At 43.4% G+C, this 13,359-nt stretch overlaps 1 protein-coding gene across 6 annotated transcripts in view; it reads left to right on the forward strand.

Moving 5' to 3' along the window:
* Nucleotides 1–12,238, forward strand: part of LOC105012885 (guanine nucleotide-binding protein G(I)/G(S)/G(O) subunit gamma-12) — a 35,784-nt gene extending 23,546 nt beyond the window's left edge. For 4 of the 6 annotated variants that reach the window (XM_010874013.3, XM_010874012.3, XM_010874014.2 and 1 more), the window contains exons 2-3: nt 10,934–11,103; nt 11,802–12,238. In XM_010874013.3, coding sequence (XP_010872315.1) covers nt 11,011–11,103; nt 11,802–11,927 — 219 coding nt within the window. In that variant the 5' untranslated portion in view covers nt 10,934–11,010 and the 3' untranslated portion in view covers nt 11,928–12,238. Of the gene's footprint in view, nt 1–9,682; nt 10,795–10,933; nt 11,104–11,801 lie in introns of those variants that run through there. The other 2 variants (XM_010874016.4, XM_020051180.2) reach the window with 2 other exon arrangements.
* The last annotated feature ends 1,121 nt before the right edge of the window (nt 12,239–13,359 follow it).

Below are 13,359 nucleotides of genomic sequence, written 5' to 3' on the forward strand. Positions count from 1 at the left end.
TGTATTGTTACAATAGTTTGCAATGACAGTTACATCTGTTGGTTAATTACATTTTTGAAGATTGAATTCCCTATAATTTTCTTATCATTGCATTAATGCAGCATTTAGACACACTTTGAATTTGGATTATTATGACGGTAATCGTGACATAAAATCACTTCAAGGGAGTGGATTTTCAGAATGTTCTATGTACCTTTTCAATGCAGCATCAACATTCACTTCATTGACCTGTGAAGATGTGTTTGCCACAGATATAAACGTGTCGACAGGACGGGTCCCATAGTTGACCATTTTCACCCTTTCTGCATGGCCTGAAGCCACAGATCTCTTCTTTTGCTGTCCTTTGCTTTTCAGAGAAGTAAAGAAAAACGTAAACTATCGTTTTTTCTTCTTATTCAACGTGCAAAACACAACGCAGCAGCTTTCAGGCATGGTACCAGAGATATTTCCAATTTGGCGCGGTTGACTTCAACAGCGTTAGCTGTCCACCAAAAGGAGGCGTGGTCTTTCGGACGAGAGGAAAGTGACGTATAGCTGCTCTCATCTGTGGACACTAATTGAGACTGCTGACGTGGGATTGTTACTTTGACTTTTGTAAAAGATAGCTAGCAAAAAATGGCAGTCCTCTACACGGAAAATATAATTCTGTCGACCCATAACAGATGGATGAAGACAAGGATAAGTAGCTAATTAATTCTAGCGTCAACAAAATGGTCTTTCGCAGACAGCCATCGTGAAAAGCCAGCATGGTGACAGCTAGCGATAGAAACAAGTAGGATGGATTTAGTAAGAAGAGTGCAATACATAGTGACCTCATTCAATAGAATCTAATATATGGAATCGAAATATCATTTAATAAACACCTTTCTGAAGTGAGCTGTTGATCAATTTAATAATTGATTATGTAAAATGTTATACTTATTTATAATTGTTACATGCCTTGTCCATCTGGATTCGTGTCTCCTGAGTTACTCAAATGTATGTGAATGTTTACAATAATCTTTCGTAACTTTCATATCCTGGTAACTTGTTAAACTGTTTATTGTGCAAAATTGTGCAGTTCTTTCACTCAGAGAAATTGTGGTAGATACAGTGAATAATCATTCAAAACACAGAGACATTATTATATGTTTCTTTAACTTCACTATCTTCCACATTGTAGAATTATAGTGAAGACCTCAAAACTTTGGAATAACGAATATTGAATAATGTAGAAACCAAAAAAGTGTTAAACAGATCTAAATACATTTCAGATTATAGATTCTTCAAAGTAGCCACACTTTGACTTGATGAGAAATTGCACACTCTGCATTCGCTCAACCAGCTTCATGAGGTAGTCGCCTGGAAAGCATTTATTTCCTTAATGTGTTTAAGGCAATTAATTTTGTTGTGACAAGGTAGGGTTGGTATACCGAAAACCATTATATCGGTACTCTAGCAGTCCATATTATGGCAAGATCATCTAATATATGCAAAGTGAAATGGCAGTCCATCATTACTTTAAAAGATGAAGGGCAGTCAATACAGAAAATGTCAAGAACTTTGAACGTATATTCAAGTGCAGTTGAGAAAAACATCAAGCTCTATGATGAAATTGTCTCTCATGAGGACCGCCACAGGAAAGGAAGACCCAGAATTACCTCCGCTGCAGAGGATAAATTCATTAGATTTACCAACCTCAGAAGTTGACAATTAACAGCCCTTCAGGATGCAGCCCATATAAATACTTCACAGAGTTCAAGTAACAGACAGATCTCAACATCAACTTTTCAGTGTAGTCTTTGTGAATTAGGCCTTAATGGTCGTATTGCTGCTAAGAACCCATAACTGAAGGACACCAATAAGAAGAGACATGGTTGGACCAAGAAACATGAGAACTGGACATTCGATCAGTGGAAATTGTGGATTATTTCTGCAGTGTCTTTGTGAGACGCAGTGTGGGTGAACGGATGATCTCTGTATGTGTGGTTCCCACTATGGAGCATGGAAGAGGAGGTGTGATGTGTGGGGGTGCTTTGCTGGTGACAATGACAGGGATTGATTTAGAATTCAAGGCACACTGGTGCTGCCTTTCCTTCACTCTGCTGTCCAAACCATTCCAAACCATCTTAATTGATGTGAGGTCAGGTGATTTTCGAGGCCAGGTCCTCTGATGCAGCACCATCACTCACTTTTCAGTCAAATAGCCCTTTCCCAGCCTGGAGGTGTTTTTTTGTTGTTGCGAGGAATGGGTGCTGGGGGTCATAATTTCGGCAGCCTAAGCATTACAATATAATTATTGTAATGCTTATATTACAATATAATTATTGTAATGCTTAGGTTGTTGACAGTGTACTGATAAGTAAAATACACAACTTACAGACAAGTATTTGATATTGAAGTGCAAATTACACATTACATGTTTTTCCATTGTGACTTACTGTATGTTAGTCTTTCCAATTAATTCTACAAAAGGACATCTATCCAATTATTTCTGTCTGACATCTTTCTGTCTGACATCTTTCTGTCTGACACTTCTGCTGAAATAAAGAAATCTCTTCAGCCTTGGATCCCAGAGTAGATAACATTGTTCTTTGCTCAGCAGTTGGCTGAAACTTTTCTACCCCTCCACTATAAGAGTTTGTATCGCTCACCTTCCCGAATTTCTCAAGCATTTCTGTGAGTGTCCTTGTTAAAAATGAACGTTGCAGAACTTCTACTGGTGAAACTACTTAATTTAAAAATGCACTGTCAGTGGCGCCTGAGGTATGCCCCAAACAAAGACTGTTGATGAGGCACCAAGAGGCCAGAGGTGGTAGACTGAAGAGCTTTGTTAGGGATATGGGGTTTGGACACTGCCTGTAGGTAGGGAGAGACATTTTTAAGCTGAATGGTCTTCTAGTGAAGGCCACTTTCAACTAGAAGCCAGTACAGTGCGCAGAGGATTGCGTTAACTTGGGAGAACTTGGAAATCTGGAATACAAGGCCGACTGCAATGTTGTAAACTACAGGGTCTTTGATCGTACAAGCAAGAGGACCTAACTTAACAGTGAGTTGTAGTAGTCCTAGACTCTTAAACCAGACCTACAATGTCATTAGGTCTGGGGAATACCTTATGGATCTTTGTTTGCAAAGGGGTAGGAAACAATATTTTTGTCAGTAATGTCTCAACACGTCAACCCAATCAAATACTTTGCTCAGAAAGGGCTTATACAGGTGCTCACAATAATAATGCCTTCAGTGCAACTGTAGCTAGCTAAGCGAAGATGGCAGCAAAATCGGTTTGTGGTGAACCATCAGTCTTTGAGGAACAAGGATGGTCTTTTCCTGGGTAAATCATCATTATTGTGACCGAACTACACACTCGTATTAGAAGATATAATACAAATGCTTGTAATGCTGAATGATTGGTTTTCTAAAGCAGTATTTGGCTCCTGTCACAATATTCTGCTAATATAAAAGCGTAGATGAGGTAGAAAAACAAACACTTCTGTGAGTGGAAAAGGCTCATTTTAAGCTGAATGAGAACTGAAATACAAAAGGTGGTGTGGCAGTCTCAACCCCAGACATCCCAACCTGCAAAAACTCATTACAGGGAGGTGGCTTCACCGGATACTAACTGCTGCTGCCATTCCTTTTGCGTTCAGAACATGAACCTGATCCTCGATTATGGAAATCAGAGGAATAATCACTAGTATCATTGACCTGTCCGTTTTCAATTTCAATAAATCGCAGACTGTCGGCCATACTTGATTGAACTTTAAACTTAAACTTTTACCATAGCTTGTAGGAAGGCATGTGAAAACATCCTTTTTTTCAGAATAGTATTTAAGCAGAGAAGTTGTAATGGCTTTATTGACTCTGTCTTATATATGAAAACTAACATCCAATAGAAATATTTTTTTTAATAAGCAAGTTTCCAGACCCCCTTAATGATGTATACAATTTTGAGTACCGTGACGTCGCCCGGTATGGCGCAGCCGGGGCCCCACCCTGGAGCCAGGCCCGGGGTTGGGGCTCGTATGCGAGCGCCTGGTGGCCGGGCCTTCCCCCATGGGGCCCGGCCAGGCTCAGCCCGAACGGGCGACGTGGGGCCGCCTTCCCGTGGGCTCACCACCCACAGGAGGGACCATAAGGGGCCGGTGCGAAGAGGATCGGGCGGCAGTCGAAGGCAGGGGCCTAGACAACCCGATCTCTGGACACGGAAACTGGCTCTAGGGACGTGGAATATCACCTCGCTGGTGGGGAAGGAGCCTGAGTTAGTGCGTGAGGTTGAGAGGTTCCGATTAGAGGTAGTCGGGATCACCTCTACGCACGGCTTGGGCTCTGGAACCACACTCCTTGAGAGAGGATGGACTCTTCACCACTCTGGAGTTGCCCATGGTGAGAGGCGGCGGGCTGGTGTGGGTTTGCTTATAGCTCCCCAGCTCTGCCGCCATGTGTTGGAGTTTACCCCGGTGAACGAGAGGGTCGTTTCCCTGCGCCTACGGGTCGGGGATAGGTCTCTCACTGTTGTTTGTGCCTACGGGCCGAACGGCAGTGCAGAGTACCCGACCTTCTTGGAGTCTCTGGGAGGGGTGCTGGAAAGTGCTCTATCGTTCTACTGGGGGACTTCAACGCCCACATGGGCAACGACAGTGACACCTGGAGGGGCGTGATTGGGAGGAACGGCCCCCCTGATCTGAACCCGAGTGGTGTTCAGTTATTGGACTTCTGTGCTAGTCACAGTTTGTCCATAACGAACACCATGTTCAAGCATAAGGGTGTCCATCAGTGCATGTGGCACCAGGACACCCTAGGCCGCAGGTCGATGATCGACTTTGTTGTCATCTCATCTGACCTGCAGCCGTATGTCTTGGACACTCGGGTGAAGAGAGGGGCGGAGCTGTCAACTGATCACCACCTGGTGGTGAGTTGGATCCGATGGCGGGGGAGGAAGCTGGACAGACTCGGCATGCCCAAGCGTGCTGTAAGGGTCTGCTGGGAACGTCTTGGCCGAGTCTCCTGTCAGAGAGATCTTTAACTCCCACCTCCGGCAGAGCTTCGACTGGATCCCGAGGGAGGCTGGAGATATTGAGTCCGAGTGGACCATGTTCTCCACCGCCATTGTCGAAGCGGCCGCTCGGAGCTGTGGCCGTAAGGTCTCCGGTGCCTGTCGAGGCGGCAATCCCCGAACCCGGTGGTGGACACCGGAAGTAAGGGATGCCGTCAAGCTGAAGAAGGAGTCCTATCAGGCCTGGTTGGCTTGTGGGACTCCTGAGGCAGCTGACGGGTACCGACAGGCCAAGCGGGCTGCAGCCCGGGTGGTTGTGGAGGCAAAAACTCGGGCCTGGGAGGTGTTCGGTGAGGCCATGGAGAAAGACTATCGGCTGGCCTCGAAGAGATTCTGAACCATCCGGCGCCTCAGGAGAGGGAAACAGTGCCCTACCAATGCTGTTTACAGTAGAGGTGGGCAGCTGTTGACCTCAACTGAGGATGTCATCGGGCAGTGGAAGGAGTACTTCGAGGATCTCCTCAATCCCGCTGTCACGTCTTCCATTGAGGAAGCAGAGGATGAGGGCTCAGAGGTGGACTCGTCCATCACCCGGGCTGAAGTCACAGAGGTGGTCAAGAAACTCCTCTGTGGCAAGGCACCGGGGGTGGATGAGATCCGCCCTGAGTACCTCAAGTCTCTGGATGTTGTGGGGCTGTCTTGGTTGACACGCCTGTGCAACATCGCATGGCGGTCGGGGACAGTGCCTCTGGGATGGCAGACCGGGGTGGTGGTCCATCTTTTTAAGAAGGGGGACCGGAGGGTGTGTTCCAACTATAGGGGGATCACACTTCTCAGCCTCCCCGGGAAAGTCTATGCCAGGGTTCTGGAGAGGAGAATACGGCCGATAGTAGAACCTCGGATTCAGGAGGAACAGTGTGGTTTTCGTCCGGGCCGTGGAACACCGGACCAGCTCTATACCCTCTACGGGGTGTTGGAGGGTTCATGGGAGTTTGCCCAACCAATCCACATGTGTTTTGTGGATTTGGAGAAGGCATTCGACTGTGTCCCTCAGGGCATCTTGTGGAGGGTGCTTCGGGAATATGGGGTCCTGGGTCCTTTGCTAAGGGCTGTCAGGTCCCTGTACAACCGAAGCAGGAGCTTGGTCCGCATTGCCGACAGTAAGTCAGACTTGTTCCCAGTGCATGTTGGACTCCGGCAGGGCTGCCCTTTGTCACCGGTTCTGTTCGTAATTTTTATGGACAGAATTTCTAGGCGCAGCCAGGGGCCGGAGGGTGTCAGGTTTGGGGACCACACAATTTCGTCTCTGCTCTTTGCGGATGATGTTGTCGTGTTGGCCCCTTCAAACCAGGACCTTCAGCATGCACTGGGACGGTTTGCAGCCGAGTGTGAAGCGTTGGGGATGAAAATCAGTACCTCCAAATCCGAGGCCATGGTCCTCAGTCGGAAAAGGGTGGCTTGCCCACTTCAGGTTGGTGGAGAGTGCCTGCCTCAAGTGGAGGTGTTTAAGTATCTAGGGGTCTTGTTCACGAGTGAGGGAAGGATGGAACGGGAGATTGACAGACGGATCGGTGCAGCTTATGCAGTAATGCGGTCGATGTATCGGTCTGTCGTGGTGAAGAAAGAGCTGAGCCGCAAGGCGAAGCTCACGATTTACCGGTCAATCTACGTTCCTACTCTCACCTATGGTCATGAGCTTTGGGTCATGACCGAAAGGACAAGATCCCGGATACAGGCGGCCGAAATGAGCTTTCACCGCAGGGTGGTTGGGCGATCCCTTAGAGATAGGGTGAGAAGCTCGGTCACACGGGAGGAGCTCAGAGTAGAGCCGCTGCTCCTCCACATCGAGAGGGGTCAGCTGAGGTGGCTTGGGCATCTGTTTCGGATGCCTCCGGAACGCCTTCCTGGGAAGGTGTTCCGGTCCCGTCCCACCGGGAGGAAACCCCGGGGAAGACCTAGGATACGCTGGAGGGACTATGTCTCCCGGCTGGCCTGGGAACGCCTCGGTGTCCCCCCGGAAGAGCTAGAGGAAGTGTCTGGGGAGAGGGAAGTCTGGGCATCCCTGCTTAGACTGCTGCCCCCGCAACCCGGCCCCGGATAAGCGGAAGAAGATGGATGGATGGATGGATGGATGGAAGTTTCCAGACCTCCGAGGAGGCTAGTGCGTTAATGTTGATGTGAACAGAGCTATCACGATAGATCTATCACGATACTCTGTAACAAGGCAGATCTTGCCTCCTGAAATCGTGGTCAATGAAATAAAATCTGTGATGTAATCTATTACTTTTGTATAATTCATCAAGGGACCTTTTCGCTTTATGCATGGAGGGGTAATAAACAGTTTGGTAACATTATTTTGAGAGTACCTGAAGTGTGTCCATAGATGTTCTACAGATAATCTTGTGACTACTTAACCTTAACCCTAACCATAACCTTAACCCCATCCCTTCTTCTAAACCTTAATCTAACCATATCAAGCAGCTGCGTATCAAGCAGTTTAAATTTTGTTGAATCATCTCAACTGAGCAAGTAATTCCATGATGCGATTTAGATGTAAGTTGATCTTATTTCTTGTCATTTAGAAAACATTGTCATGTGATGTGATGAAGGTAGACCTCTAATCAGATTGATATGTCAATAGGAAGGCTTTAGGCTAAGTAATCCTCTTGTTCAGAGAAAGAAATTATAATACCCTTTTTTATCGAAATCCTGTATTTAGTGGTGTTCATTTTCCTTTGGGGGAAAATGTCCCTGGGGGTAAAATATATAATATAATTATAACAAAAAATGTCCAGAAATATTACAAAAGATCAAGATATAGCATAATTTAAGTCGTTTTTAATTTAATGGCTAGTTTACTGAGTATATATTAACATCTAATATAATAGGCCTTTCAATTGGCGCTGATATTGAATGAGTTGCTAAATATTATTGATTTCATGTTTTTAACTTAATGGTTTCACACAGGTAACAAAATATATTTAAAAATAATCATCAAAAGGTATTTGAAATTGTAATAAAATGTTATACATAGCTTTTTGCCTTTGGATATTGGAATGTGCAATATCACAGAAAAAAATCTGTTTTTGAAATGTAATTATTTTCAATAGAATAGATTACATTGATAGAATGATTTGGACACCTAAATATGGAAGAAATTTTACCCCACCCGATAGTGGGGTAAAACGCCCCATTTACAGTTGTGCTCATAAGTTTGCATACCCTGGCAGATATTGTGGCATTTTGGCATTGAAAAAAAACTTGTTTATTTAAGGATAGTGATCGTATGAAGCAATTTATTATCACATAGCTGTTTGGCTCCTTTTTTAATCATAACGATAACAGAAATCACCCAAATGGCCCTGATCAAAAGTTTACATAACCTTGAATGTTTGGCCTTCTTACAGACACACAAGGTGACACACACAGGTGAAAATGGCAATTAAAGGTGAATTTCCCACACCTGTGGCTTTTTAAATTGCAATTAGTGTCTGTGTATGAATAGTTAATGAGTTTGTTAGCTCTCACATAGATGCACTGAGAAGGCTAGATACTGAGCCATGGGGAGCAGAAAAGAACTATCAAAAGACCTGCGTAACAAGGTATTGGAACTTTATAAAGATGGAAAAGGATATAAAAAGATATCCAAAGCCTTGCAAATGCCAGTCAGTACTGTTCAATCACTTATTAAGATGTGGAAAATTCGGATTTCATGATACCAAGACCAGGTCAGGTAGACTAAAAAAAATTTCAGCCAAAACTGCCAAAATAATTGTTTGGGATACAAAGAAAAACCCACATGTAACCTCAGGAGAAATAAAGGCTGCTCTGGAACAAGACTTGGTTGTTTCAAGGACCACAATACGATGATACTTGAACAGAAATGAGCTGCATGGTCAAGTTGCCAGAAAGAAGCTTTAACTGTGCCAATGTCACAAAAAAGCCTGGTTACAATATGCCCGACAACACCTTGACACGTTTCACAGCTTTTGGCACACTGTAATTTGGAGTGACGAGACAAAAATCTGGCTTTATGGTCAACCATAAGCGCAATGTATGGAGTGGGGTCAACAAGGCCTATGGAGAACAGGATATTATCCCCACTGTGAATGGTGGTGGTTCACGTATGTTTTGGGGGTGTGTGAGCTCTAAAGGCACGGGGAATCTTGTGAAAATGTATGGCAAGATGAATGCAGCATGTTATCAGAAAATACTGGCAGACAATTTGCCTTCTTCTGCACAAAAGCTGCGTGTGGGACACTCTTTCCAGCACGATAATGACCCTAAGCACAAGGCCAAGTTGTGACAAACTGTGAAGGTTCTGGAGTGGCCATCACAGTCTCCTGAACTTAATATCATCGTACCACTGTGGGAAGATCTCAAACGTGCGGTTCATGCAAGACGACCAAAGACTTTGCATCACCTGGAGGCATTTTGCCAAGATGAATGGGCAGCTATACCACCTGCAAGAATTTGGGGCCTCATAGACAACTATTACAAAAGACTGCACGCTCTCATTGATGCTAAAGGGGCAATACACATTACTAAGAACTAAGGGTATGCAGTCCTTTGAACAGGGGTCAGTTAATTTTTTTCTTTGTTGCCATGTTTTATGATTGTGCCATTTTGTTATTACCTACAGTTGAATGTGAATTTCATAAGAAATAAAAGACGTGTTTTGCCTGCTCACTCATGTGTTCTTTACAAATGAAACCAAGGGTATGCAAACTTTTGAGCACAACTGTACATACCCTGGCATTTGATTAAGTTGCAATCAAATGGAATCATTCCAGATGACTGCTCAAAGGAATTAAATAACTGTTTGTAAAAAAAAAATTGTTAGTCAATATGTTCCTCTAAAAATATGACCAAACATTGCTTTTTTTTGTAAAAAAATTTCCCTTAAGCTGTGAGCTTCCACCAAACTGTTTTCAAGGGCCTGGGCTCCACTATGCTTTTGGACGGCTTTTAATTCCTTTGAGCAGTCATCTGGAACCCAAAATCAACCAGGTTTAAATGCACTAAGCCGAAATTGCATTACCTTTTAGTTAACCAATTCATTACTTGATGGATTCAACATAAAATAGTCGGACAGGTGAAAAAGGTTCCAGTCAGGTCTACGTTCTGTGATATACTTTCTGTAGGCTATTTAACAAACTATAACAGCCGAACATTAGAATTGGATTGGTCCCAAGGCATTAGCCTTAAATACACATCACGAAGCAACCACATTATCAAGGCATATATCTTCTTCTGAGCGTTCAGACTTGACATGCATAGTTTTTCAGCAAGTTCAGCAAAAATACTTCTGAAACCCTCAAACCTAAAGTACTAGCACGTTCCACCATTTCCTGATACTCCATCAGTCTATTTACCCTTTTCAAACTCGTTACCACTCCCTCCATGATTACTAGCAGGTGTCAAAAACTAGACCTCAGGACTTGATTTACAAGCAAATCTGCTAGGTCTATAAACATAGGTTTTAACTTCTGGCTTTGATTCATGGCCGTTCAGTTCCTCTAAATTAAACGTTCCTATTAGTCATTATTGGGCTTAACATTCACATTTCTTTCTACCACACACACACACACACACACACACACACACACACCGCTTCAATCAGACTGTTTTCCTGTCTTGCCTGTTCTGTCCAGTCACTTTTATCATCTGTATGTGATGTTGCTGTGACATTTCCATGACTGTGTGTGTGACCTTCACACCTGACACATCACAGAGGCTTTGAAGAACCCACTGCAGTGACCACAGAGAGCAGAAGGGGAGGCAGGAGGTTAAAAAGGGAGTCGAGGTGCCACTGTCAGGAGGTTCACAGCATGTCCTGGATAACATTTCCATTATTATTTTAAATCTGAATCCACATTTGAGGTGCAACAGGGTTCTCTGCCTGCGTTTTCAGCTTTTTAGCTGTTTCTACAATTTAGTTTATTTTCACTGTTATTTTAGCTATATGGAGGAGAGGTTGTTCCTGCTTACTGGCTGTACCTAGAAGGGGGAGTGTGTGTGGCTCCAAGGAGGACAGGATGTCAGGGAAGGTTTGCAGCAGTAACAGTTTGATCCAGGCACGGAGAACTGTAGAAGAACTACGAGTGGAGGCAAGCATGGAGAGGATCAATGTGCGTGAGTACACTCCAGTAGCCTGTGTGTGTGTGTGTGTTTTAGGTCTTATTAAACTCATGGGGACCAAATGTCCCAATGAGTATAGTAAAACCAGAATGAATTGGACTCATTGGGACATTTTGCTGGTCCCTGTGAGGCAAAAGTAAATTTCCAGGTCAGGGTTTAGGTTTAGGGTCAAACTTACAATTCATTTTAGAGTTAGAATTGGGGTTTCTTTAAGGTCCAGGCATTGTTGATTAAGTTTAGGGGTCAGGTTACGCATTACATCTAGGTAAAATATAGGCATAAATGTTACTTTATTGAGCTTAAGGTTAGGGTTAGGTTTAGGGTTAAGATTAGGGCAAGGGAGCATGCAATTTCTATATAATGCTTTGCTAGCAGGAAAGTGTTGTTATATCTTTCAGTAATAGTGTTATATTTTCTTATCATCTTCATTTAAAATGAGATGGACTGTAGAAGTGGGGCAGAGCAGTTTCATACAGAAAGAATTAATCCAGTCCCGGATGTGTCCAGTCTTGCCTACTATACATACCAGATTTCTGGTGACTTTACAGTGACTTCAGGTTTCAGATTGCTGGTGACTGTACAGTGACTTCAGGTTTCAGATTTCTGGTGACTGTACAGGGACTTCAGGTTTCACATTTCTCGTGACTGTACAGGGACTTCAGGTCTGTTTCGTACTTCTTCCTCCCAGATCTCCATAGCAGCTGCCCAGCTAGTTCAGTACTGCCAGGAGCACAGTCGCAGTGACCCTCTTCTCACTGGCATCGCAGCTTCTTCCAACCCCTTCAAGGACAAGAAGACATGTGTGCTGCTGTAATCTACACGAAACAGTCAATGGAAATACAATAACTGGTGGCTGAAACAATAGACTAGTTGAACTGAGTGGTACCACAAAGTTATGGTTCTTTAATAATTTTTCTAAAATTGCAAAGGAAGGAAATATGTTCTTAATGCGTTATTGAATTCATTTTTTCTAGGATTATTTCATCAATACATTATCCATCAGTAAACCAACTATATTAGAATCATTTGAACTCTGTTTATTTATTATTATTGTAAAGGTTTTTAATGTTCAGCACCGAAAAACACCAGCATGAGGCATAAAATAAAGAGACTGGAGGCAGCTGAGTCATGTTTGTCTTTCAAATATATTATCCGTTAGTGACAGTTTTTCTCTTCACCATAAACATCCACCCACATACCGCTCTCGCCCAAGAAATGGCAACATTTCATGGCATACAGTTGAAAAAATATATTTATAATAATAGAGAAAACAGACAAAAGAATAATCAAAACGGGTCCCACCGGAGGGTAATCGCCCCTGTTAACTTGGGTTCTACTTTTTCAGTCCATCTCCTCACGCCATCGTCCTCCCGTTCCCTGCTCTCTTTCTGTTTGTTGTCCTGTTCTTTTTATTTATTTTTATGCACACCTACACCCCACATACACTCACCTCACACAGACGCAAACAAACCCAAAACTATCATGGACAGTGTTGACCATAGCTCCACAATCCACTGTTGGTACTGGGACCCATAACCTGGGACAAATACATTAGGCTGCCAATTGGTGGCATGCCAAACTCAAGTTTGCAATAAAATAAGTCTGTAACTTAGTTCCCTCGGCCATCACAGGCCTGCTTTATAGTTTAGTTTTTATGTTACAGAGCGACGGGGCAATAGTACAAAAACATAAATAAATATTAATTTATTGAATACAGAACAAATCACACCGAAGATCCTGAATCTCAAAGATGTCATAACCCCTAACCCAATCAGCAAAAATGTGGACTTGATTGTTTCGTTTATTTCGTATGTTAAGCAATACGTTTTAATGGCAATGCTTGTACGGATGTCAACCCCGATGTTGAAGTTTCAAGTTACAAGAAAGGCTTAAACAATGTATGCCACTGTAGGTTCCTTCTGACCATGCAACACAATAGAAAAATACAAATGGGAAGTATTATAATAAGTGTATGTACAGTTCACAGATTTATGTTTAATATGTTATGTATTCCCATGAGATCACATTGATTCTGTTGTGCCTGGGGCCTGCTAAATGTTAACTTGCTGGCTTGTTGTAGGCATGAAATATGATCAGCAACAGCATTTAGCCAGGTAGATTTGCCATATGTAACTAGTAGTTAGGACAACAAAAACAAAACAAGTGCTGTCTTTTGTATGAAGTTAAGCCATTTTACCAAGTTGGCAACAGAAGTGTTTTACCAAGTTGGCGCACACGCACACACA

This window comes from Esox lucius, chromosome 11, assembly GCF_011004845.1.
Source record: "Esox lucius isolate fEsoLuc1 chromosome 11, fEsoLuc1.pri, whole genome shotgun sequence".
Classification (NCBI taxonomy): domain Eukaryota; kingdom Metazoa; phylum Chordata; class Actinopteri; order Esociformes; family Esocidae; genus Esox; species Esox lucius.